The sequence below is a fragment of the Onychostoma macrolepis genome, chromosome 03 (assembly GCF_012432095.1).
Source record: "Onychostoma macrolepis isolate SWU-2019 chromosome 03, ASM1243209v1, whole genome shotgun sequence".
NCBI lineage: Eukaryota > Metazoa > Chordata > Actinopteri > Cypriniformes > Cyprinidae > Onychostoma > Onychostoma macrolepis.
This window is the reverse complement of record NC_081157.1, coordinates 9,564,492-9,591,158: the sequence shown is the minus strand read 5'-3', so window position 1 is coordinate 9,591,158 and position 26,667 is coordinate 9,564,492. Positions and strand designations below refer to the sequence as shown.

General features: G+C 39.1%; 1 protein-coding gene across 1 annotated transcript; it reads right to left on the bottom strand.

The window, feature by feature from the left end:
- Window positions 1-7,719: 7,719 nt before the first annotated feature.
- Window positions 7,720-12,718, bottom strand: LOC131537605 (ladderlectin-like). The gene is made up of 7 exons (XM_058771180.1): window positions 12,488-12,718; window positions 12,299-12,328; window positions 11,071-11,112; window positions 10,903-10,985; window positions 10,673-10,807; window positions 8,349-8,460; window positions 7,720-8,190 (listed from the first exon to the last, which is right to left on the bottom strand). The coding sequence occupies exons 1-7, from the start codon at window positions 12,549-12,551 to the stop codon at window positions 8,105-8,107; spliced, it is 552 nt and encodes a 183-aa protein (XP_058627163.1). The 5' UTR covers window positions 12,552-12,718; the 3' UTR covers window positions 7,720-8,104.
- Window positions 12,719-26,667: the final 13,949 nt, after the last annotated feature.

The following is a 26,667-nucleotide window of genomic DNA, read 5'->3' as shown; positions in this document are numbered from 1 at the left end:
ATGAGTTGACTGCCGTATAGACTCGCGTAGTCCCCGGAGCTCTTGCAGATATCTCTCCTCTCTCTGCTGTTGTGTGTCCAGGAACTGACACATCAGGGAAACCATTCCCTCACCAGCTGTAGCGACTGGAGTGATTGGCTCAGTCCGTGGTGATCTGGACTTTCTTGAGGTATCAGGAAGCCCTGCCGTCACTTCCTCTTCCTCTGTAGTCTCTGCCGAATCCCAAGCCACATCCTCCATCGACGCCCTCTTCATCTGTGACCGCAACCCAGGTCTGGGTTTTCTGCCTTTTGGCGCTGTTTTGCGAGTAGCCATCCCACCGTTGCCACCAAATGTGATGAAGCAAGTGTCCCGACTCGCTTCAGGGGGAAGGGAAAAGGGAACGTAAGTCCGTAAAAAAAAAAAAAACGATGGCTCACTCGCACAGCACTTCCGTGCAGGGTGTAATTTATTTACAGAGCCAATAATCCAGACAGTCCACAGTGAAGATTATATACAGGTGTGCACAAAAATTTACCAAAGTACCAAAGAAACAAAAATAGGAAAATAAAGCTGAAAACTGTATTTACAACCACAGACTGTATCCACAATATTCAAAAAAATGAGGGTTTGCTTGAGGTACCACTGTAACACTCTCGCCGACTTGGTTAACAAGCAACTAAATGTGAGTCTGTCCTCCCTTTTTATAGGCTAGACTCCGCCCCTTCTTTGGCATCACTCACCAACAAGTAAGTATTCAGGTATGTTAATACATTTTATATTCCCCACACTTCAAACATTCATTACATAAACCATCATTAAACCATCATTAAATAATACTTCTCTACCGGTAATAACTCAAATACACATATTCATCATTATTGAAACACATAAATAATTAACACATAATTTACACATAACCCCCGTTACAAACAGATGATGGTTTTGCTGGCTTCTGGCGACACTGCGCTGGCGCGACGCACTCTGTACTTTTAAAAGCAGGCGCCCTCTGTCTGCCCGGTTTGGCGAAGCAGCGTTTACCCGCCAGAAGACCGACTACTTCCAGACAAACAAACAAACACTCGAACGGAGACACAAGGACAAAAGACAATACGCGAATAACGTGTGTGTGAGGCGAATGGGTATGAGACGGTGGAAACTGTGATGTGCAGAAATGTCCGTGGGCGATCGGTTCAGCGCATGCACTCACTTTGCCGAACACAGAAACAACAGGTAAGGGAGGGGGAATGGAGAGTGATTGGAGTGTATGCGTGTGTGTGTGTGTTCAGGTCAGTGCCGCTCCCTCAGCAGTGACAAACAGGCGCTTTGTCACAGGACGCGAGCAGTGCGAAGCACGCAACAAAAGGGAAACCCCATAATCACTATTGCCTGGATGCGGCGTGACTCCTCGTTCTATTTCTGGCATAATCCAAGCTCTTTGCAACAATGGTTGCGTCTGGTGTTACATTAAAAACCTGAGTTCTACTGATTCGTCTGCTTGCTTTGATCCGGCGTTGCGTGGCAGCACGTAATTTCAAATGTTGAAGATTCATCTTATAGACGTCGTATAGAGGTAAAGACGATGACTCATTAACAACAAAAAACGTTCGATCGAATGCGATGCTAACCAGATGCTACAATCTTTCACAGACGTCTCTGCGACGTACCTGTGTTATCTGGGTATTATAATGAAACACTGTGAAGTTGGAGTTTAGCTGCCATGTTTCTGCGTGTTGTTGCGTAAAGAACACGTACACAAAAGGAGTTCATTCAGAGCCGCCCAGGCACGTTCATGCATTCGAAGCATTTTGTGCAGATAGTCTATAAGTTGTGATATTAATGTTATGTTGTATAAATAACGAAGCGTATTCTATATGAGATAGATTAGTTAAATCCCATTGATTAAAAACCTGCCATCATTTGCTTCAATCTACTGGTCATCTTCAGTGCGTTCAGCTCAAAACAGAAATGCAGAACATTACATAACGTTATAATGAGAGCACTATTATAAAAAATGTTGTGAATTCTTAGGGTTTCGCTGACGTTTAATGTTAACTATCTTTTAATCAAAACATAAAACTATATTTACCCCCTTTGTATCTGCGAGGCTTCAGTTAGGCTATTTTCCGTGTGTGTTAACATCAGTATTTATGACTGTCTGACTTGACTCTTGGTACTTTGTATTTTGCCCCGCACCCAAACATATGATTCGTATTTGAAAATCCAGATTCGACTATGAAAATCCGTAGTCGGGGAAACCCCTACTTGACATAAGAGTTCATGAGAGAGGGAATTAGAGGTGAGACCAAGTTATTGTTTTGGAAGTCACAAGTAAGTCTCGAGTCTCTGCATTCAAGCCGAGTTGCAAGTCCTCACCTTTAAGTCCTAAACAAATCTGGCACCACACCGTTCACTATAGCAGGTTTAAAGGTGCCATAGAAAGCATTAATACAATATTTTAAATTGTTCTCTGATATCTACATAGAAGGTATGTGTCTTTATCGTTATCTTTATAGTTATCGTGCTGGGTGTGAACGGGCCTTTAGTCACTTGCGCTGTCTATAACCGGTAATGCTCCGTGAGGCTTTTGTTGGTCTCTGTAATGCTGGTTGCAGTAACTGTGCTAACTGCAATATGTTGTGCGGCAGACTGTACTTGTGTTTTGTCAAATCAAAATGTAACACATCTTCAGGGTCCTCCAAGAGCCTTTCTACCATTAAACATCTTCGTTCTTCATTTTCAATTATTAATAAATGTAATACCATTGTTGGACAGCGCAATTGTAAGCGGTTTTTCCCTTAGTTTTCAGATAATTTTGAAGTTAAGACTGTTTTTAGGATTTTTTGTCAATTTAGGAGGTTTCTGTAATACCCCCTTCCTATCTGTAGTTAAGATAGGATAACGCACTTAGGAAATGCTGTTCTGTAATAGCTTTTGTCCTAAATGTGGTCCTAACTGAAATTACCATGGTTACCAAACAGATAAGATGAGATTTTAAAGTTAGGATCTTTTTGTAATACGCCCCCTGCTCTTGTTCAAAGTTGTGTGGTTCAGGGGGTCGTCGTCATGGTTTTCCTCATCCTCTCAATGTCCTTTTCCCATCCATGATCAGATACCAGTCTGACTGCAGCAATGAGGGTTGTGATGGATATATATATATATATATATATATATATATATACAAACCCGATTCCAAAAAAGTTGGGACACTGTACAAATTGTGAATAAAAAAGGAATGCAATAATTTACAAATCTCATAAACTTATATTTTATTCAAAATAGAATATAGATAACATATCAAATGTTGAAAGTGAGACATTTTGAAATGTCATGCCAAATATTGGCTCATTTTGGATTTCATGAGAGCTACACATTTCAAAAAAGTTGGGACAGGTAGCAATACGAGGCCGGAAAAGTTAAATGTACATATAAGGACCAACTGGCGGACCAATTTGCAACTTATTAGGTAAATTGGCAACATGATTGGGTATAAAAAGAGCTTCTCAGAGTGGCAGTGTCTCTCAGAAGTCAAGATGGGAAGAGGATCACCAATTCCCCCAATGCTGCGGCGAAAAATAGTGAAGCAATATCAGAAAGGAGTTTCTCAGAGAAAAATTGCAAAGAGTTTGAAGTTATCATCATCTACAGTGCATAATATCATCCAAAGATTCAGAGAATCTGGAACAATCTCTGTGTGTAAGGGACAAGGCCTAAGACCTTTGTTGAATGCCCGTGGTCTTCGGGCCCGAAGACGACACTGCATCACTCATCGGCATGATTCTGTCATTGACATTACTAAATGGGCCCAGGAATACTTCCAGAAACCACTGTCGGTAAACACAATCCGCCATGCTATCTGCAGATGCCAACTAAAGCTCTATCATGCAAAAAGGAGGCCATATGTGAACATGGACCAGAAGCGCTGTCGTGTCCTGTGGGCCAAGGCTCATTTAAAATGGACTGTTTCAAAGTGGAAAAGTGTTCTATGGTCAGACGAATCAAAATTTGAAGTTCTATTTGGAAAACTGGGACGCCATGTCATCCGGACTAAAGAGGACAAGGACAACCCAAGTTGTTGTTAGCGCTCAGTTCAGAAACCTGCATCTCTGATGGTATGGGGTTGCATGAGTGCGTGTGGCATGGGCATCTTACACATCTGGAAATGCCCAGCCTGCAGTCCAGATCTTTCACCCATAGAAAACATTTGGTGCATCATAAAGAGGAAGATGCGACAAAGAAGACCTAAGACAGTTGAGCAACTAGAAGCCTGTATTAGACAAGAATGGGACAATATTCCTATTCCTAAACTTGAGCAACTTCATCTCTTCAGTCCCCAGACGTTTGCAGACTGTTATAAAAAAAAGAGGGGATGCCACACAGTGGTAAACATGGCCTTGTCCCAACTTTTTTGAGATGTGTTGATGCCATGAAATTTAAAATCAACTCATTTTTCCCTTAAAATTATACATGTTCTCAGTTTAAACATTTGATATGTCATTTATGTTGTATTCTGAATAAAATATTGAAATTTGAAACTTCCACATCGTTGCATTCTGTTTTTATTCACAATTTGTACAGTGTCCCAACTTTTTTGGAATCGGGTTTGTATATATATTTCCCTTAAATGCATGAATGTTTAAATGCATGAACAATTACAGAAGAATAAAATAAAGCATATTTGGTTACCTTTTGAAAATTAAAAGGGTTCAGTTTTTTACCATCACTGTCATCGTCAGAGCGCACTTCCACAGTACATTCAGCATCTGCCTCATATTCACGATCTCAACCATATTCTCAAAAGTATTGTTTTCAATGACTTCGTATTCAATATTTTGATCACTGGCAGTTTATTCACCACATCCACCATCAAATACAGTAATTGCTCTGCAGTAAAGCCATTCAAACCAGTTAAAATTTTGCTGATGATATTCGTTTGTTTTATGCCTGCGGTAATTATGAGTGAAACATCACATCATCATTGTGTATCAAACAAATATGTAAATATAGTCGCGCAGGAAAAAATACTTACATACCTATGTAAGTACAAAAATATTTACATACCTCGGGTCTCTAGTGACCCTATACACTTTTTTAGAAAAAATTAATCAGAAAAAGTGCATTCTTGTATATTTTACTTTTTTCCCCTTGTTATATTGTTTATAATTAATAGATTGAGGAATACTAAGAAAGTTGATGTCTAACTTTAAAAAATGAAGGAGGGATAGGGTAGAGAATGATGTACCGGATCGCTAAAGACCCAAGGTTATGCATTTAAGGGATATATATATATATATATATATATATATATATATATATAATTAATCAGCATTTATAATTAGAATAATTATTGCTCATAAGTGTTGGGGTGGGCTAGCAATGCATTCTGGGGTAATCTTATTTTTAAGTAGTAATACTCACATTTTTCGAGTATAAAATCAACAGTCATCTTCGAGCAGCTGCACTACATCTCCTTTGTGCAGATATTACAAACATCGCAAACGCTGAGGAAAACTGTACTAGGTAGGGTTGTGGATTTATTGATTCTATGAGGTGTTAGTACTCCTGTCCTTCTTATCTTCTTTTTATTATTATTTCTGCAGAACTTATAATTACATACAAGCTCAGGGAAAGATGGCAGTATCTTTAACAATGAACAATCATAGTGACAAAAAAACAGAAAATAACTATAATGGGTTTGCGTACATCATAATATGAGATTACATACACAGGAAAAAAAACTTATATATTTCAAAATATCTTTGAATAATCATAATATTCATGTAATCATAATGTATCAAACAACTGCATTTGTTTTGTTTTGTTTTTTTTGTTATTTATAAGCCTCGGGATGAGAGTGAAATTCAACGAGAAAAAGAGGAAAACAAGAGATTTAAGACAGTTTTGCATGTGGATGAACTATTTTGCACATAAAATAAAGAAATTAATAACATTCGAGAGATAACGTTTTGGGGTTATCATAATAAAAATAATATATTCATGGATTATACTGTGGGTCATATTTGTAGAGTTAAAAATATAAAAAACTTAAATCAACGCAAACTTTATTGGTTATACTACAGTCACAATAAAATGGCAGCTGTTTCTTCAACAAGACCACAAAATGAGCAAATTACATCAACATCAAAATATTTACAGATAGATGAATTAAACCTGTTGCTCTTATCTTTTAAATTGCGCTTGTTATTACATCGTAGGTCACATGATAACGTACGCCTGGCCGATGATGTCTGGATCGCGTTCATACTTAATGTGATTTGGCTGTAGAGTACGTACTCTTTTAGCGCTTTTATTAAAATGAAATACGTTCTCATTGAGTTTGCCATTTTGGACGCAGCCACTATTTTGAACACCGCTCTGGAGTGCTATTCGAGGCTTAGTGTATCCCATCATGCATCATGTTTTGGAATAAATAGCAAGACTTTTTGCCGAGATCTCGTGAGAGGTCATGGAAACCTTTCCAATGTAAGTTAAATATTGATATAATAATTAGATATATTACGTAGAATTTCATAGAAAACAAATTGTTGCGCATTTTATTGCTGCAAAGATGTGTAGGGTCAAAAATCTTCAAAGACTTCTGCTTTCCAGTCCCAAACATATCTTGAGGAACAAAAAGGCCATTTGGCATGCCTGAAGGCACATAAGTGCTGATATCGATCAAGGCCTGTAGGCCAACATGTGTAGCCTGTAAGCCCAGTACACACCAAGCCAACGGTCAGCCGTCGGGCAGTTTTTGTTACTCAGCCGACTTAGTGTGTTCTGCGCCGTTGGCTGAAGTTGATCCTCATTGGATTTTTTTCGGCCGATTCGACATGTGGAATCAGCGTTGGAGCTTGTCGGTCAGTCGGGCCATCTGTTCATTCTGATTGGCTGTTCAGCTGGCGAACCAGTGCATGAGAAAAAAGGTGCAGGCGCAGACTGGACGTGCTGCTTGGCCGTCTGTAGGAGAGTGTTTATTTTGTGCAGACAGTGAGAAACTCTATATTTGTGCAGTGTACTGTGCATGTAAAAAAAAATTAAAAAATTATATTCCGATTTCCAATTTATGTCACATCAACCCGATCACTTTATTTAGCCTTCATGTAAACACTAAATTCAGATTCATCAATCAAAATGAATCAATTCAAAACCTCAAGACTTCCATGGTGATTTCTCACAGCAGCAGCAGAAGCCACAAAATATCCTCCTAACCAGGTCTTTGTTTAAATTGATGTTTTTGATTTAGTATTTTCAAATTAGTAGGAGTACTATTGAAGTACTCTTTTCCAAAGACATTTTCCAAGAGGAGGTCATAAGGACTAGAGTTAACTGCAGCTCATACGTTCGAGAGGTTCGTCATCGTCAAATGAAGGAATCCACATTCGAAGCTGCCATCTCATACCAGTCCAGTTTTGGGGTGTTAAAAAAAATGGAAGCATCTCCTTCATGTGGACTAATCACTGTCACAAGTTACTTTTTAAAGAATTTGGTGTTTGTATTACTGCTGCTTTATATAAGCTTTGTAATTTCATTAAATAGACATTTTGACAAATCATCTTCAAATATTCTCTTTCTTTGGCACACTTCTCATTGAATTACTTTACAGTTTGTTCTATAACAACTCAATTAGCAAATGTTTCTGTTTATTTCCTATAACGACACATAGGCATGACAAAAGCAAAGCAGCTCTGATGCAGAAAATTATTTAATCTGATACAAAGTTTACCAAAACCTTCGGGAGTTTCATTCAGAAAATGCACATATGTGAGTTCTACTTGCACATTAGTAAAGAAATCAGAGAGAATTAGTTAAAGGAGCAGTTGACCGAAAAATGAAAAAGAAAATTTGATTACAAACTTGCAGCCTTTCACTTCACAAGACATTAATTGATGGACTGGAGTCGTGTGGATTATTGTGATGTTTTCATGATCAGCTGTTTAAGCTCTCATTCTGATGGCACCCATTCACCGCAGAGGATCCGTCAATAAGAAAATTATGTAAAGTTATATTTCTTCAAATCTGTTCTGATGAAGAACTCCTCTTTGTCTTGGATCGACTGAGGGTAAGCACTGTTGTAAATATTTGTCATTTTTGGGTCAACTATTTGGGTCATACAATACGACATTCAACATTCTCCATTAAGCTTTTTCATCCTGCTACACACAAAACCCATTTTCCGATCACAGTTGTAGTTATTCCACTTTTCCGAGCCTATAGCAGGAAGGAAAAATAAAATAAAAATATAAATATATATAATTATTATTCTACATTCGGCTGATTATTTGAATTGAGGATACTACTATTCTACAAGACTGTCTAAAAACTGACAAAAATGGTCATGATATTTCATGAACATTAAAAACACTCACAGTCATAGTTCATCCCAATACAGTTCTCTTTCCCATTCTTATGATCGTGTTGTCCAGGAGCCCATATCTCTAGGTTCATTTTGGACCCATCATTCCAGAGCCATGATCTCTCCTGTGAACAGAACACCAAAAAGGACACTCAGTTTCCATCACACACCTTCATGGCATTGTTTAATATTTATTAAACAAATAATTTAATAAATATATTTTTTAGTTTTTTTTATTAAGTATAAAAAACATGTTCGCACTAACCACTTGGTTCACAGGTACATAAGACAGCATTAATGTTTTCATTTTCCTCCCTCCTTTGTCATCTTCCTCCCCTCCTTCATCTACTCTAACAGCTGACGACTTTGTGCATTGATGGTTTCAATTTTATTAATGAAGAATGTGGCAGTTTTCCACACCACAATCTGTCAAGCACATCTTACCAGCAAACATACACTCATTCACATCCTTCTCTTCACTCTCTGAGGCAGAAGTCTCCAAACTCATCCTTTCTAATCATCCTGCTACTTGTCTGATTGATCCTATTCCATTTCCTGTTTCCTGTTCTCATCTCCTTGAAGCGATTTCTCCTGCAGTTGTACCTGCACTCACATCATTAACATCTCTTCACACTGGTGTTTTCCCCTCAGCATTTAGACAGGCTAATTAAGAAACCCACCCTTAACCCATCTTTTCTTTAGAGAACTACAGACCGGTTTCCCCTCTTTCTTTCATTGCAAAAACACTTGAACGAGCGGTGTTCGACCAAGTCTCTGCCTTTCTCACACAGAACAACCTCCTCGACAGCAACCAGTCTGGTTTCGGTAGTGGACATTTAACCGAGACGGCCTTGCTCTCAGTTGTTGAAGCCATAAGACTGGCAAGGGCGTATTTCAAATCTTCAACACTTATCTTGCTGGATCTGTCCGCTGCTTTTGACATGGTTAACAACCAGATCCTCCTGTCAACCCTGTTGGCAAAGGGCATCTCAGAAACCGCACTCCACTGGTTTGTTCTTGGAGAGGTGAGGTGTCCAAGTCTCAACATCTAACTACTGAGGTGCCTCAGGGCTCAGTTCTTGGACCACTACTCTTCACTGTCTACTTGGCATCGCTAGGTTCTGTCATTCAGAAACGAGGCTTATCATATCACTGCTATGCTGATGACACTCAACTCTACCTCTCATTCCATGCCGATGATCCGACGATAGCTGCTTGCATCTCAGCATGTCTAATAGACATTTCTTGCTGGATGAAGGACCATCACCTTCAAATCAACTTTCCCAAGACAGAACTGCTTGTTCCATCAAACCCATCGTTTCATCACAATTTCACCATCCAGTTAGGCACATGAACCATAACTCCTTCAAAAACAGCCAGAAACCGTGGAGTTGTGATTGATGACTTTCTTAGACCACATTGCTAAAACTGCCCTGTTCTGCGGATTTGCTTTATTCAACATCAGGAAGATCAGGGCCTTTCTTTTGGAACATGCAACACAACTCCTTATTCAGGCTCTTGTTTGGTCCAGACTGGACTATTACAATGCTCTCTTGGCAGGTCTTCCAGCCAATTCCATCAAACCTCTACAATTAATCCAGAACGTGGCTGCAAGATGTATTTTTTAATGAGCTGAAAAGTACGCACGTCACACCTCTGTTTAACCATTTTACACTGGCTACCAATAGCTGCTGGCATAAAATTCAGTCCTTAACCATCTTCAAGAATCAGCTAAAAACACATCTCTTCCATTTTTATTTGACCCTCTAACTCTAGCACTCTCTATTCTAATTCTATTCTTTAAAAAAAAAAAATACTTGCCTCTTTTAGACTTTCACTCTATTCATTTGCTAACTAACACTAGCTTCTCTATTATTTTTGTGTTTGTTTTCTTTTTATTCATTATATAATTAAAAAAAAGACCTTGCTTTGTGTGCTGCATTAGGCTAACTCAGACTTGCCATAGCGCTTGCGTAACGCTGCTCTTCCGTTGATTTTGATTGCTTCCATTGTCCTCATTTGTAAGTCGCTTTGGCTAAAAGCATCTGCTAAATGACTTAATGTAAATGAAAATGTAATGTTTATGCATCTAAAACACGTTTGTGTTTCTCTATAGAAACTGCCCAGTAGAACTAACATGACAAACGTATTGGCTGTATCCTAATCTTTCTTTAATACTATGACATCACTCAAAAACACAAGTACAATATACAAAAGAAGAAGAAAGACCATTGACAAAGACACTGAACAAATATATTTTTTTATAATACTACTACTACTACTACTACTACTACTACTACTACTAATAATAATAATTATTAATTTAAACAAACATACTGAAACAGAGCCATAGCCTCCTATCCAGGCCTCAGTTGAAGCTCGAGTTTGAGATTTAATCAGGTTTTGTATGAAGGTGTACTCTGCCTTAGTGTGTACAGAGGCGAGGTGCCCGTTGTAGTCCAAACACTGTTTCTAAAGAGAGTAGGACATAAAAACTATTGTTAACTAACTGAAAATGTCAAGTCTTAAAGATGAAGGAATCCATATGATTAGATAGCATCCCATACCTCTGCATCAATCCAGGAAGTCCCGCAGCTAAAAAAGCGGAAGCATCTACAGTCATATGCAGACCACTGGCAGCCACCGGTTGCTGTAAGAAAGTTTTGTTAGTATTATTGCTGCTTCAAACCTTTTGTATTTTCATTAAACTGATATCAGATTGATATTGTACATACATGCACACTTTCCGCCTGTCTTTGTGTACAGGTCAATGGTCCCTGTTTGAAAAAGCACAAATAAATAAATTGAACAAAGATACAAATTCAACAAAGTTTAAGTTTTTTTCAAGTTTGTAGGTGTCCAGCTACAGAGACCGAAAAAATTGCATTGCATAGTCCTCACTGTATAAATTAAAAATAGATTAGTTCTTGTTAAAGGTAATTCAGTAAAGAGCAATGAATGATTTTCTCTCATTGGATTTCATGAATTTATATAAGGACATCGCCAGCAGCTCGTAAATTAGGCGCAGTCACTTTAAGAGACAACGCATCTGCTTCTTTCTCAACCGTTTACGTTCACTTAAGACATAACCGACAGTTTTTTCAAGGGCCATAATATTTTCGGAGTGTCTATTAACACTAAGAGCAAATAGCCCGTCTTGTTGGCAAAGGCTATTTACACTAACTCCGCGCACTAACGTGTAAAAGACACTAATAAAAGACGCTAATTCGATATTAGGTCCAGTGGCGTAGATGTTAAAACGCATGCTTTTTGAGGCAATCGACCCGAGTTCGAGCCTGCCTTTTACCAAACTTTTTTTTCTCCCTTTTCAAATCTCATATTGCATCAGAAAGGCGCTGCGCTACGGGCGTTCCGTGTTCGAATCCCGACTCGAGGACCTTTCCCGATCCCATCCCAATAAGATGGCATCCATTAAATAATTTGAATTAAAACTATAATTTACACTCAATACGTTATTATTGCGTACTGTTTCATAATGTACTACAATACTGAGGTGCAGATAATTACTACTGTTTGCAATAAGTAGTATAAATAGAAAATGTTGCTATTTTTACATCGTGTAAATAGAATCCATTGCTAAAAAATATGCTATTTACACTTAGCCTAATATTTTCGGTTCAAGAGCAAGAAGAGGCAAAACTCAATTCGGTGTTCAAGGACTGAGACGTGGCTCTCTGCGTGCGTGCTGAGTGCACAGAACATAGCGCACGGGTGCTGAATTAAGCTTTTCGCCTCTTTTTGTGTTTCTATGTTTAAACTGGGGAGGCGTTTTTGTTCACTCAGGTGCAGATGAAGAGCTCAGTTTGGTGTTTGCGCGCTGTTCTCAGCCATGAGCCCCTATAATCGTCATCACCTTTCACCCCACCAGCGACGACCCTGCTTTTGTCACTACAACTAGACAGAACAAATGTAACGCACTAAAAGACAGCATCAATATCTCACCATTGCTTGTGCCATTAAGAGGTGTTGTCCCTGAAATAATAAAAGAAAATAATTATATATATATTTATATATAAAGAATTTAAATGATCAGATTACAATTTTATGTCTAAACCCAATCTGACAGTCAGTGAGATTTGAGCTAAACTGCATAAACAGAAAACTGGGAAACATAAAATTCACAACAATTACCTGAAGCATCCAGAGCAAAAGAGCAGAAAGAAAGACAGACAAGCAACAAGCAGTTCACAGCCATTGGCCCCTATAATCGTCATCACCTTTCACCCCACCAGCGACGACCCTGCTTTTGTCACTACAACTAGACAGAACAAATGTAACGCACTAAAAGACAGCATCAATATCTCACCATTGCATGTGCCATTAAGAGGTGTTGCCCCCGAAATGATAAAAGAAAAGCATTTTATATATTTATATATAAATAATTTAAATGATCAGATTACAATTTTATGTCTAAACCCAATCTGATAGTCAGTGAGATTTGAGCTAAACTGCATAAACAGAAAACTGGGCAACATACACTTCACAAAAATCACCTGAAGCATCCAGAGCAGAAAGAAAGACAGACAAAGAGACCAGACTGCCATTATTACTGAAATCAACCAGTACTACTGCACACCTGAAAAAACACGAAGACAGAACAGAATAAAACATATGCAAATATAAGCTTTTATTCATTATTCATTCAATTCCAATACTGTACAAGATCCCGGTGCGTCACTATGGAGGTGTCATTGAAGCTTGGCTAATTAGGACTGTAAGTCAGATGTAAACAAATATATTGACCTGGCATCGGCACACTTAAGATCATTAAGCTGGTTTCTCAAAAACATCCGCTGATGTTTTTTTTTTCCTTAAAAAGAAAGAAAGAAAGAAAAAAAAAAGCATTATAAATCGATTGTGCATTGTTTAGCTTTTTTTTTTTTGCCTGTTTTTATATTGTAATCAGATAGCCTAACATTTCCAAACCAAGTCCAATTAAAAAGCCATAACAAAGCACAAAAAATTAAATATACACACACACATATATATATATATATATATATATATATATATATATATATATATATATATATATATACACACTGTATATATATGTGTGTATAAGCATTCCAAATGATCCATTGTCTCAAGCCATACTTTTATGAAACCGAGTGAAATTTTATGTTTTGAACGGCTGAAAACCTCACCCTCTATGAAGTTAGTCACGTCCAAGTACTCTGTAGGTCTCTGCAGAACAACAAATGCTTGTCCAAAATCGGACTCTTCAACACCAGATTATGACTCCCTACTTTGATTTGGTTCATACACCGAGGAGACTGCTGTCTGATTGGTTCCTGTCTCCAAAACCCGCTACAAATCCTAATCATACACCTAAACCCACGCAGGAAAAGCAGATTTGTGCACCACGTTACATAACCTAAAGTCAATACAAACATTTACTTGACTTGGTTATTTGATAACTTTGTGTCAGTAATGACATTTAACTTGGTCACTGTCACTATGTTTCTAGGCATTATTCACAACTATAGCAGGAATGGAAAGAGGTTTGACTGTAATTACACATTGAGACCAGGAGAGAGGTGAAGAACATGCGGATGGCATATTCACGTGGGCCTGCGGGGCTGTGTTGCATGTGCCCTTGAGCTCATCAAAACTATTCATTAATTTCTCAAATGTTCACTTCCGTTACCTAATAGAATGGTGAGTTTTATTCTGTGGAAGAACACCCCCATATGTATATCTTGAAATTTTTATGACAAAAACATGACTCCATAATAACTGGACAACATACATAACGATACAAAATAGCGATTGAGAAAAACTTAATTTTAATTACACATTTTCAAGATTTATTACTGCATATTTAGAATGCTTACCAAGTCATTATTGCTTGCTCTTTCCCCATAACTCTCCCCACACCATGTGTTAAAACCTGACCTAACTTGGACTAACCAAAGTGTGGGTTGGTCATCTTGGGAGGAAGGTCTGATTTTGCCTCAAGGAAGAGTATCTAAAATGTGATAATGTGATATACTACAGTAATTAAGTTGTTTTGAAAAGGCCAAATTATTGATCTGCTATTTAAGCTGCTGCTTTTTCATCTGAGACTAGATTTTAAAATGTATCTCCTCCTAGAGCTTTCAAGCTACAACCACCAAACTCGGGTTGGAATTTTTTTCCCCCCTGACTGATCGTACTTACGATTTTCAGATGATCGAAACCATGAAAAGTCCCGTGTACTTTCATTGAGGGAGTCAACACTTTTGTACAGTAAGATTTATACCTCCAGTTTCAGTTTCAAGGCTTAAACCTAGTCCCAGATTAAAATTTAAGTCTGAGCTGTTTCAGGTGAAAGAAACTTGCACAGACTGATCTTAAAATATGTCAGTGCCTTTGTTTTGTCTCAAGATGCACACTGGTAATGTTTTTTCTAAGGCACCTTTCTAAAAAATAACTTAAATATCCTTGAGCTAAACTGAGCTATGGCATAATCCTGGCCAGTGTTGGGTAAATTACTTTCAAAAAGTAATTACAGTTACTTATTACTTCATCAATATTGTATTTAAATTACTTTACTAATTACTCTTAGTTACTCAATAAGTAACTTAATTATTCAAATTGCTAATTGAGCTATCTTAAAATCCCTATAAACCTTAATATAAATTAAACTATTTATTATTTCAGTTTGAGTCAAACATAGAATAGTTTAGCCTTTTAGCTTTAAAACAACTGTAATACTTAAACTTAAAATATCTGACTAACAAAAAGCTTAAAAGTAGTGCTGGGCATAGATTAATCTAGATTAATCTCATCCAAAATAAAAGTTTTGTGTACATAATATATGTGTGTGTATTGTGTATATTTATTATGTATATATGAATACACACCCATGTATGTATATATTTAAGAAAAATGTGTTATGTTTATATATTAAATATATTTATATATCATATAAATTATATTAATATAAATATATACATGTAAATACATGTAAATATTTTCAAAATATATACTGTATGTGTGTGTCTTTATATACACATAATAAATATTCACAGTACACACAGATATATTATATAAACGAAAACTTTTATTTTGGATGAGATTAATCTAGATTAATCTATGCCCAGCACTACTTAAAAGTTAAACAATACACTTCAGTTTGGCAAGATGTTCAGGAAAAGCCCAACTAGTAAAATCCGTACAGGTTTATGTAAAAATAACATGTTAACCAATGTAGGTAAGAATAAATCACAGAAATGATCTTCTCTGCTGAATAAAACAATGTCAGATTTCGCTGCTATAAGGTAAATTCCTCATAGTAGGTCTTCTTTCAAAAATGATGAAAATTAGATCAATTTATGATTTTATTTTTGTATCTAGGTGTGAGCGTTTGTGCGCAGGTGACTGCATATAATGAGCTCAGATACGGGAATGACTGTACCTCACTTTCATACAGATTACATAATCAGGAATACTCGTTTTCGATTTGAATTCGTTCATTTAGAAGTAAAATTCAAGCTTTTTAGATTCGAAGAGTATTTAAGGTTCTTCTGTGAATCAGGAAAATCTGAAAGTGAACGAGCCGGTGCGCGGAGAGTTAGCCGCTGCATTCAATTTTATCTTTAGACGGTATATTTACATTTCAAATTCAATATTGATTTTAGAACTGTTGAAATTTACTGTATGTTCTTAATTTTTTTTTTAATTACTTCAATTTTTACTGAAATTATTTATATAAGTAATTGTAATTAAATTACCTAAAAATGAACAGTAATCCCTTACTTTACTTTTTCAGTGGATAAGTAATCTAATTACTAAGTAACGCATTACACCCAACACTGATCCTGGCTTAGTCTAAGCTCTGTCTGTGAAAGCAGGCAATAGTGTGTTTAAGCTGTTTATCACTAGCAAAGCTTAATGAGTATCCTAGGACATCATGCTAAAAACCATAGTCATGTAGAGTTAGATGCCCAAGATGGCGGACACGACTACATGTCTGGAGTAGTCGAATATGGCATCTACCTATACCTATGGTAACAACATGTTAGCAATGTGTTAAATCATTCTAAAAGACATGCTAATGGCATGCTAACAACACATTAATGATGCTAGGAGCATGCTAGAAACATCCATCTATCCTTTCAAACTTCAGCATTGGCAACTGCTTCAAACTTTCAGACAAGGCTTTTTCAAACCAGCTTTCAAAGTTCGTTTGCAAACTTGACTCATCTAGTTAGGTTTAGCAATGCATCATGCTCAAACATGAGTAATGTAGAATCACTGCATACATGACCCTGTCTATCCTCAGTGGGCTCTTATATGGCACTTTCTAAACTAAAAGATATTTTTTATAGTAATACTCTTATGGCTTTTAGTCAGATTTCCCAAAAATACAACCTTGATGGGAGGGATTTTTTTCCACCATTTACAAATAAGAAATTATATTCAAAAGGACACAACACTTCTTTCTGATGCAAAATTGAGAAGCAGCTTTCTGAAATGCACTCAATTAAATCTATAAGTTTATTTTATGGTGTGTTATCGGAGTATGTTGACACATCCACTCCTTTTCTTGAAACGATTTGGGAAAGGGAACTTAATATTCAAGTATCAGATGAAGATTGGAGTATGGTTTGGAAAAATGCAAAGAGTCTTAGTATATGTAATAAAGTAAGAGCTATCCAGCTCAAGATTCTTCACAGAGCTCACATAGATTTAGGGCTGATTGCTCTCCTTTCTGTCACAAATGTAAGACAGAAATAGGTAGTCTTACTCATTGTTTGTGGTTCTGTAACAAGATACAGAGGTTCTGGTGGGGGGTTTCTGAAGAACTGAATACAATTTTGGGTGTTTCATTGGTTCCAGATCCAGCGTCTTATTTACTGGGAATGTCTCCTCCTGTAGGTCAAAATTAGTGCAAAATTAGGCTTTTTTTTTTATTTTCTCATTTTCAGTGCAAAAAAAATGTATACTTTTACAATGGATCTCAGATAAAGCTCCCTCCGTTAGGATGTGGCATCAAACTATTCTTGAATATCTGTCGCTAGATTACCTGACTTGTATTGTACATAAGACTGGAGTGTTTCATAAAATTTGGGAACCTTTTCTGACAAATGTTGATCTTGACATTGCTTCCATCCTGACAAGATGATTCATCTAAGGGTGTCGTGGCTGTTGTCAGTTGTCAGTTGTACTGTCATGTTTAATCTTTTGTAACATCTGCTTATGATCCTTGATGGTCGTTGGGACTTTGTCTTAAGAGACCCTTTTAGCCTTTTGACATTTGCATATAATTCACAGCCTGGCCCCCACATTCTACCATTATATGGGTGCTAATTGCCAAGGGTTGTCCCCCCCACTGTCAAAAAGATGCTAAACAGATCGACTATCTTGTGTCTCCATCGGACTTCAAACACATTCCAAGAGAACTAAATGACCCTCGGTACCAGGCCTGTGGACTACCCCCATGATTACAAGATACATAACACACACATAGAGGCATTTTCCTTATTTAGACCATAATTAATCAGTTACAAATGTATCTGGTATATGCATGTGTTGTTTGTATGTTTCCTTTGTAGGGTTTGATTACATAAATATAATTTAATTTAGCTCAAAGGGAATCATTTATGATTTTATAGGGAATTTGAACAGAATCACTGTTTTGCGGCTGATCACCGAGTCACTGATTCACTGAACGAGCCGTATAACATTAATTCTGCACTGGATATTAAAATCCAAAATATAGTGAAAACACTATTAATAAGCACAGTAACAAGATCGGCAGATTAAGACATTAACTTGTAAGCACAAAACACAAGATACTTCTCTTTTAAATATAAATACGACTTTATTTATATAAACCTAAGACATAAACTAATCTAACACATGAACACAAGCATTCACACGTTGCAGAAAGAGAGAAAGGATGAGTTTAGAGAATGAGAAAATGAAATCCCAAGTTTATAGCACTATGTGCTATTGCATAGACCTGAACAACCATCAATCACTTAATTAACCCTCGCATTGAGTTTCTCAATGAGGCTAAATTTTATATTAAATGCACCAGTTCAGGAGTTGTTTTACTTGCGTTGCCTTTGGTTACAGGGATTCCTTTCTGTCGTCGTCGTTACAGGAAAGGGGTTTTCCCGAGTTGGTGATTGGCTGGAAGTTCAGTAGTCTTTGAAGTGATGTCTTGGGAAGCCAATGGTTGGGCGTTGGCTGAGGATGGTCGCGGAGTCAGTTGCTGGTTGAAGTTTGAAGCGGGTCCAGTCGGAGCTGGACTTTGCGGCAAACTTAACTTTTGAACACGAGACTCAACGGAAAGAAAAGAAACTAAAGTAAAAGAATAAAATGAGTAACGAGACTAGGTGGTTTTTCTTCTCATCGTGGTGTTAAGTAGCAACTGGCCTGTAGGCCAGAGCACGCTCAAAGAGCGCTAAAACAGCGTCAAAACGCAGTGGCGAGAAGGGACGAAAGACGAAAGAGGGAAGGGAAAGGTGTCCTGAGGTTTTAAACTCGGCTTCTGGGACACATCCCATTTGGTGTCTTGACCAATTAGATAGGCTATTATCTTAGCTAGGGTTGTTCCTTCCATCATAAATCAGCATGTTATCAGTCACATGGTCTGAATTTTACACACTCTTGCAAAGTATAATTTTGGATGTGATTTCTATAACCAGAATATGATACATTTGACAAAGAATCAGTTGGAAGAAACGTTTCAAGCTAGAAATGTCAAACGCATACATACCAAACACGACTAACCTTAAAGTCATTCAATAGTTATTAGAAAGACATACATAATATGTGCTTAAAACATGATAGTCTAATGTGTGGTTACATACATAATATAGTGTTATGTCTAGCAATGTCCTTTTAGGATGGTTTTATGTGCATATGAAAAAGAAAGTCTCTGTATAGTTCTGTGGAGACCAAAAGACATGTTCTTTGGACAGAGGAATTTCAGTCTGGTTCTTTGTCTTCTATGTGTGGGGGAAAAGTCAATCTAAAGAAGCTTGTGATTTCTCTTGTGGAACACATGTGATGGCCATCTCTTTGACCATTAATCTTGATTATTTACCCCAAATTTGACGATCTCCTTCCTACGTTGGACTTATCAATATAAGTGTTCTTTTGTCTTAATGTTGCAAGCTGTTCTGTGAAAGAGGCTTGTTGGTAAGGCTTGCTCCAGAAGTCAGAGATATGAATCTTTACGATGTTGTCCTGTTCTCCTGGAATTTCAGCTCCTCATGTTTCGATGTCCTGATCGAATCTTAGTTTTGTCTGACTCGTTCTGATGCTACACCTTATTATATTATATTATATTACTTATTGTTTGTATGTTTCCTTATTATATTAGCCTAGTTACCACTCGTTATTCGTATTAGTAAACACTCATATTCAGGTGTATGAATGTATCTCTGGTTTAATACCTTTTAGATGTCTCTTTCTTGATATCAAAATGATCTGCTCTTTATTCCTCACACAATGATGTACACTATGTGATCGTGAAATGCATCACACTATTTTTACTGTACTGTGGGGAAAATTACACCAGTCTCCAGATCAGTTGTAAAACATGCAAATGAGGTGTCAAGTGGGACAAAGAAACACTTTCCCGCTGAAACTATGTGCCTTGTTATTGGTCAAACTAACCAAAATGGGTGTTACAGGGAAACCAGATAAAACTTCTCCCACACCGAAAAGGCAAGCCTTCTCTTTACTTTCGGTGCCCTGGAGACACACGTATCACCTTGGAAACCTCACGACTCCCCTTCCGGAGTCCGATCTTCTGGCAGTTTTAAGTTCGGTAACTTTGTCGAGTCACTTCGGACTAATCAACCCATGGCTGGAATGACGAAGCTTTCAAAAGGAATTCACCAGGAATCTACGCATTATACATGCACCGGGATGCTTTACTCAGCACCCACAAAACCCATGCAAGTAACCGCTTGTTAACTATTTAGATGCGCTTCTAGGCTTCGACCCCTTTTAACCCTCTGGGGTCGACAAACGCATATATGCATTTTGAGGCAGATTTTCCTGATAAGGCCGAAATGAGCTTGAATTACTCTGCCATTTTTGATCGTACAGATAAGAGCAATACACCATTCGAATCTGTAAGGGGTCTACTTTTATTTGTATACACTCATAATAAAAACTAAACTTTGTGCTTTTGAAGAATAAAGAAAACAAACAGGGTGCGCTCTCTGTCTTCTCCGTCTCCGCGAACTGCTTTTTGAAACACGTCACTAAAATGAACTGTAACTCAGCAAATACTTGACATGAGAAATATATCTATAGAAAGCTTGACATGTCTACTGTTAAATGAAGTAAGTCTTACCGAAAACAAATATTCTGTGATAAAGTAATCCGTATGAAACCAAGGACATGTCCAGTTTTTCCGTCTGGTCTCATTATCTCTAATTAGGTCACGCCCACGCGCCTCTCGCACTATTGTTATGTTGTAAACCTTTTTTCCTCTTGTCGAAGCAGAGACCAGGAGACGTTGGGATATCTTTCATACAGAAGTTACTGTTTATTGAGAACTCGCTGTGCGTCGCTGTAGTCATCCAAGTCTAACTAAAGCAGTGATACATTGTAGTTTTAAATACATTTAGGGGGCAGTGCTTAGGAATGGAGACCAAGCACCTGGGTGACAACCTTAAGGCATGCAAATGAAGTATTCAGGTATAGCATCCTGCCTGATTTAATCACTCCTAATCCAATCAGCCTAACTACCCAAAGACTGAGGCCGGGGCCCCTAGAGCCATTACAAACAAAAGGCAAGAGTCTCCGTCGTCTGGCTCATTAGACTTACAATAAGAGAACAGGAACTGGCAGGGACCTCTTGAATCGTTCATCTGATGTCATCATCGTCACCATAAATGCTAAATACAATGTATATAACTTCTTCAGTTTGTACACTATTACATTGGAATCTAAATTAAACATTTAAATAAATTTGTAATCCCACAGTTATTACAAACCTCCACGCGAGCCACGCGGCATGTAAACGCCCACACCACCGTAAACAAAGCAGCAACGCATTCATCTCGGATACTTTTCAGTTTTGGAAGAACACGCTGAGAGGAAAAAGCCTTGTATTTACCCCCAGAAGACGCGCTGAGAGGAAAAAGCTTTTGTTTACCTCACAAACAGAACGCGAGCGCAGCTGGAGCCGGCGGAGGAGGAGATACTTTATACCGAGTAAGTAATATTTCTTATTGGCATTCGATAATGTGTTGTTGTGACAAAGTTGAACGCATTTACTGGTGAACTTGTCCCAAACTATAACTCCAGAATAAAATGTGTAAAATCGAGTGCAACATTTTGAAATATGATAGGCAATCTTTCATTGCATTTAAATGTTGCACGACATGAGGATAGTTATATGTTCTATGCTTTATTTATTTTGAATAGTACAAATATGTAGGCCTATATATTATAATAAATATAATGTACTGTTTTTGCTGTACTTTGGATCAAATAAATGCAGGCTTGGTGAGCTGAAGACACTTCTTACTGTTCTACACAAATCTTACTGTTTAAATAATTTGACTGGTAGTGTATGTATTGTCACCATGTTTGCTTTGTCTTTGTCCGTTCATTGTGTTGCTCACGTCTGTTTTGTGTTTTCTCATGCAGTTTCTGTTGTCTCCTGTTTTCCTGGGTTCCAGTTTCCTGCCACTGTTTTGGATATTTTGGATATTGCACCCACGATGTCTTGACTCTTCTGTTGTTTATTTGTTTGTTTGTTCCTAATAAACTGTTTAACTGCACTCACAAGTGAATCTCAAGTTATTTTATGTGATAGTTATATGTATACACATTTCTTTTTTCCTCACATTCTTTCTTGTAACTCTTCTCTCTCAGTCACACACCTGACTGAATGGCTCATTATGGAGCTCATTATGCGGGCCTTTGTCTTCTCAGGTGTGAGTCACGCCCTCTCGCATAGAGCCTTTCCACTCAAAAAGTGACTTAGAATTTTTAAATCAATATATTGTTTTCTGTGAGCAAGTAAACAAGATGATTTACATATCATTTTGAAGCAAAAATTCTAGGCTACAAGATCCAGTTCTCAAAAGTCTTGTGAATTTTAGTTTTTCACTAGCCACGCATAAACGTTTCTTTCTTAAAAACAAAATCATGTACATAAATGCTGCTAACATATTATTGTAGCCCAGTTTGTGCTGTTTACAGTGATATAAGACTTTAGCCATTTATATGTTTATAAGCAACTGAATAAAGCACAAATGTAAGGGCATGTCAAAACTTCTCCAGGCCCCCAAAACACCCTTAGACCCCAGAGGGTTAATTAAGAGGATGTGATTATCTGATGGTTCTTAACAGGTTATAGTTAGCTGATGTGTAAATCTTGCCATGACAGTCTCTCTTGCGTGCGAGCGCTCCCTCTCTCTTTCTCTCTCTCTTTCTCTCTCTCTCTCTCTCTCTCTCCATGCCTTCCTTGCGTTGGCATCTATGTTTAATGTGTGTATGTCTGTGTCTAGTTCGATGTTGCATGTTCCCCTGTAGTGTAGTTGAGAATGAACGCGAATCGCAGGAATGGCCTGTGTCACGGGAGAATCGAGACATGAAAGTACGCGTCCTTCAGGTCGATCGCTGCAAACCAATCTAGGGGACGGACGCACCCAAAAATGCATTTCTGCGTCAACATCTTGTGAAGTGCACGGTTCAAAACTCGCAGATCCAAGATCGGTCGTAACCCACCGCTTTCCTTGAGCACAATGAAGTAAGGGCTGTAAAACGCTAGCCAGGCTCCGAGAGACCGTACCAGCGGGACCAACGAGGCCACTGACGTACCCGCGGTGGGGCAGCGAGGTGGAACACAGGGACCCGGCCTGGAGCCTGTGACGGCCTGGCCTGTGACGGCGGGGCGGGTCTGGGTGTGCAATGTAAGACTCACCTGATTCCTCCTCGTGAGGGAGGAAACACAGAAATCCGGCTTGAGGCTTGTGACAGCCCGGCATGTGACACCTTGAAGGCAGTGTTAATTTCGTCGACGAAGACGAAAAATATTCGTCAACGAACCTTTTTTCTGTGACTAAGACGAGACGTTGACGAGCTAAAATTAATGTCTGATGATAAAAACTATGACGAAATTTATGCTGCGTCTTCATTAACAAGACGAGACGGGACTAAAATGTTATTTGAGGACTACCGGACATTCAAAATACATCCTATATGCTAAATTAACTGTCTTGTCTTTCAAAATGTGCGTCTCTGTCATTGGATTACAATTAGATGAGGGGCGTATCTAGTCTCAGTATGGCAGCCACAGTGGACGGATAGGCTATCAAAACGCAAACTAACGATCTGAAACAATAGCCTCAGCACCCGAAGGGTTAGGGATAGGGTGACCAGACGTCCCGTTTTTCCCGGGAGTCACAATTCGTCGATTAATTTAAAGTTAGTGACGGCGGGATAGGCGGAGTCTATTGCGCTCTCTCTCGCGCAAGCTCCACTTCTTCAGTACAGCGCGCAATCAGTTCACAGTTCTCAGTTCTCAGCGCTCAAATACACACGCAGCAGTCCTGTGTCTATCGTGTAGAGTCAGAGTATCTCACATAAATACAGTCAGTTATGGCTTAAGTGAGCGTAAACAGGTGGATGAAAACTGAATGTGTGTCAGTATTACATGCATGCCTTCCGTCTTAAAGGGACAGCATTCCTAATTATCCGTGTCATAAATGTTAACCAAAAAAAGATGTTAAATAAATCTATACTTAAGTAAAGCTACTGTATCTGAAAAATGAGTTTAATTTGTATCTCTACCAAAAAATGAAAATGTATTCCAGTTTTTCCAAATTCAATCCTTGATTCAAATTTCTCATAAGCTTAATTGATTTGGTCTAAAGAGAGAAGAATTGATGCCTATTTTTGTTTGAATACTACATACAAAATAGCTACCAAAATAAATGTTGTTAACTGCACTTTGACTAAAAGTAAAGACTAAAAGTTGACAAAAATACAACGACTTTTCGTCGACTAAAAACTATGAAATACTCAAATGACTAAAATGTGACTAAGACTATTAAGCATTTTCGTCTCAAGACTAAGACTAAGACTAAGACTAAATCAAAAATGCCTGCCAAAATTAACACTGTTTGAAGGGGGGACTCGAGTGCTACCGCCCCTCCACGAATGGGCAGGAGGGGTGCTCTTGGGCAACCCACTGCTGCCTGCTGGCGAGAGAGGAGAAGGGAAGTGATCCTGTGATGCACGGTTCACCACTCTCCTCCTATTGAGACCCAGAGATTGATGAAACCGCTCTTTTATTGATGTTTTGGGTGCTGCTGGCTGTTGGGCCAGTGGCGGAACAAAAACAAAACGAAACAAAAGATTCTCCACCCGGCCCTCCTCCAGAGACTGTGTGGTCACCTTCGTCGCTCGAAGCGCGAGGTCCGTCGCAGCACGCAGCTCATGTAGAACCGCCAGGTCGTGACCACCCTCGTGCAGGTCTTTCAGGGCTTTGGCCTGGTGGACCTGAAGTAACGCCATGGTGTGGAGGGCAGAAGCCGCCTCCCCACAGGCTCTATAAGCACTGCCAGTTAGACCTGACGAATACTTACAGGCCCGCGAGGGGAGACACGGGTTACCCTGCAGGGTGGTAGTGGCTGTTGGACACAGTTGCATGGCCACAGACCGCTCCACAGAGGGGATGCCTGCGTAGCCCAAAGCGGCTCCACCATCAAGGGTGGTGAGGGGGGAGGAGCTACAAGATTTGTTCCGGGCAGTGAAAGATGCCTTCCACGATCTTGTGAGTTCCTCATGCACTTCCGGGAAGAATGGCACTGGAGGGGGGCGCTGAGAACCAGCGTGACCCCCACCGAGAAACCACTCGTCCAGCCTCGAAGGATCGGGACGCGGTGGAGGATTCCACATGAGCCTGACATTCTCGGCGGCCCGGGAAAGCATAGCCGTCATCTCTGGGTCTGGCTCGGACAACGCTACCACACCCGAAGGGGGCAACGCAGCCGGGTCGTCATCCCCGGAGAGAGAGGGCTCGCCCTCTGATGCAGCGATCGACATCTCGTCGTCAGAGGGGGCACCGAAGGAAAAGCATGGTGCACTCTGTCCAGCAGAGGGCCCAGCGCGCTCCTTCGGCAGCTCCACCGGCAGATCCACCGGCTGCAGAGTGCTTGAGGGGTGAGTAACTCCTCTTAGGTAAGCCCTCACTGTCACCCTCAGATCACCTCTGACTCCACCGGATACAGCGCCGCCCTGGGAACGAACGCTGGATCGCGGCAGAGGCAGAGTCAGAGGGACTCCGCCATGTTTGACATAGCGGAGTCTATTATGCAACTCCGAGATGGTCATGTCCCCACAAGAAGAACATGAACCATCCATGAAAGCTTCCTCAGCGTGCTGAATGCCCAGACACGTGAGGCAGCGATTGTGACCGTCCTGAGGCGCCAGGAAACGACCACACCCAGAAACGCACGGGTGATAAGACATCTTTAAAAAGACGCGATCACCCATGTTACTCTTTTAGAGAAATTGCTCTTTCAGAGATATGCTCTTTTAGTGCTGAAGCACGCAGGGGAGCTGGCCACCGCACACTCCTAGTGTGGCTGTCAGCAGAAGACGAACTTTCTCTCCCGCCGACGTGACCACCGCTGCTGCACCATATCGCCCGCAATTGCTCGCAGAACACTCTCTGTGGAAGGGGAGAGCAGTAGCTTCGACCACTACCGCTCGGCTCCGAAGCAAAAAGATGAATTAATGCGGTGCACCTGCTGCCTCTTATACTCACGCTGTGATGATCGCATGCCAACACATGCCTGGATTTGGTGGTGGTGGTGCTGATGGTTTCGATTTTGATGATCCCATTTTGTTTTTTCCCCACTTTCGATATATTTATGTCAGCTCTATCCTGGAACACAGTTGACTTGTGTCTCACTTTAAGCAAGTGAAATCAGACCCACCCCAGAACCATTATATATATTGGCTTCAGTTTCACTTTCGGTTTTGCAAGCTTGCATGCATAATTAAAAAAAATAAGGTAATCCATAGCAGGCAAATTGTCTGGATTTATGCGTGCTTCGCGAACGAATAATTGTAGTGAACTAAAACAGTTCAGCAATTCGGACTTAAACCTCACTTTAGGACGTCCGACAGTAACTCCGATCAAAATGAGCCATTATACCAGTGTATGTGATCCTATGATGCCAGTTTTTGCCACTCATTCCTGATAATAAAGAAGTTTGATGATGGCCAATTTGATGGAATTTGTGAACAACATAAAATATCTTAAAACTGCAAACAAGCTGAAAAAATATTGAACTTATTTATATTTTTATACACAGTTTCTGTAATGAAAA

Coding starts and splice junctions, on each gene's coding strand:
- LOC131537605 (XM_058771180.1), bottom strand. CDS start 12,551: ATGGCTGTGAACTGCTTGTTGCTTGTCTGTCTTTCTTTCTGCTCTTTT. Junction 12,329..12,487: donor TTTTGCTCTGGATGCTTCAG/GTAATTGTTGTG, acceptor TTATTATTTCAG/GGACAACACCTCTTAATGGC. Junction 10,986..11,070: donor GACAGGCGGAAAGTGTGCAT/GTATGTACAATA, acceptor ACTTTCTTACAG/CAACCGGTGGCTGCCAGTGG.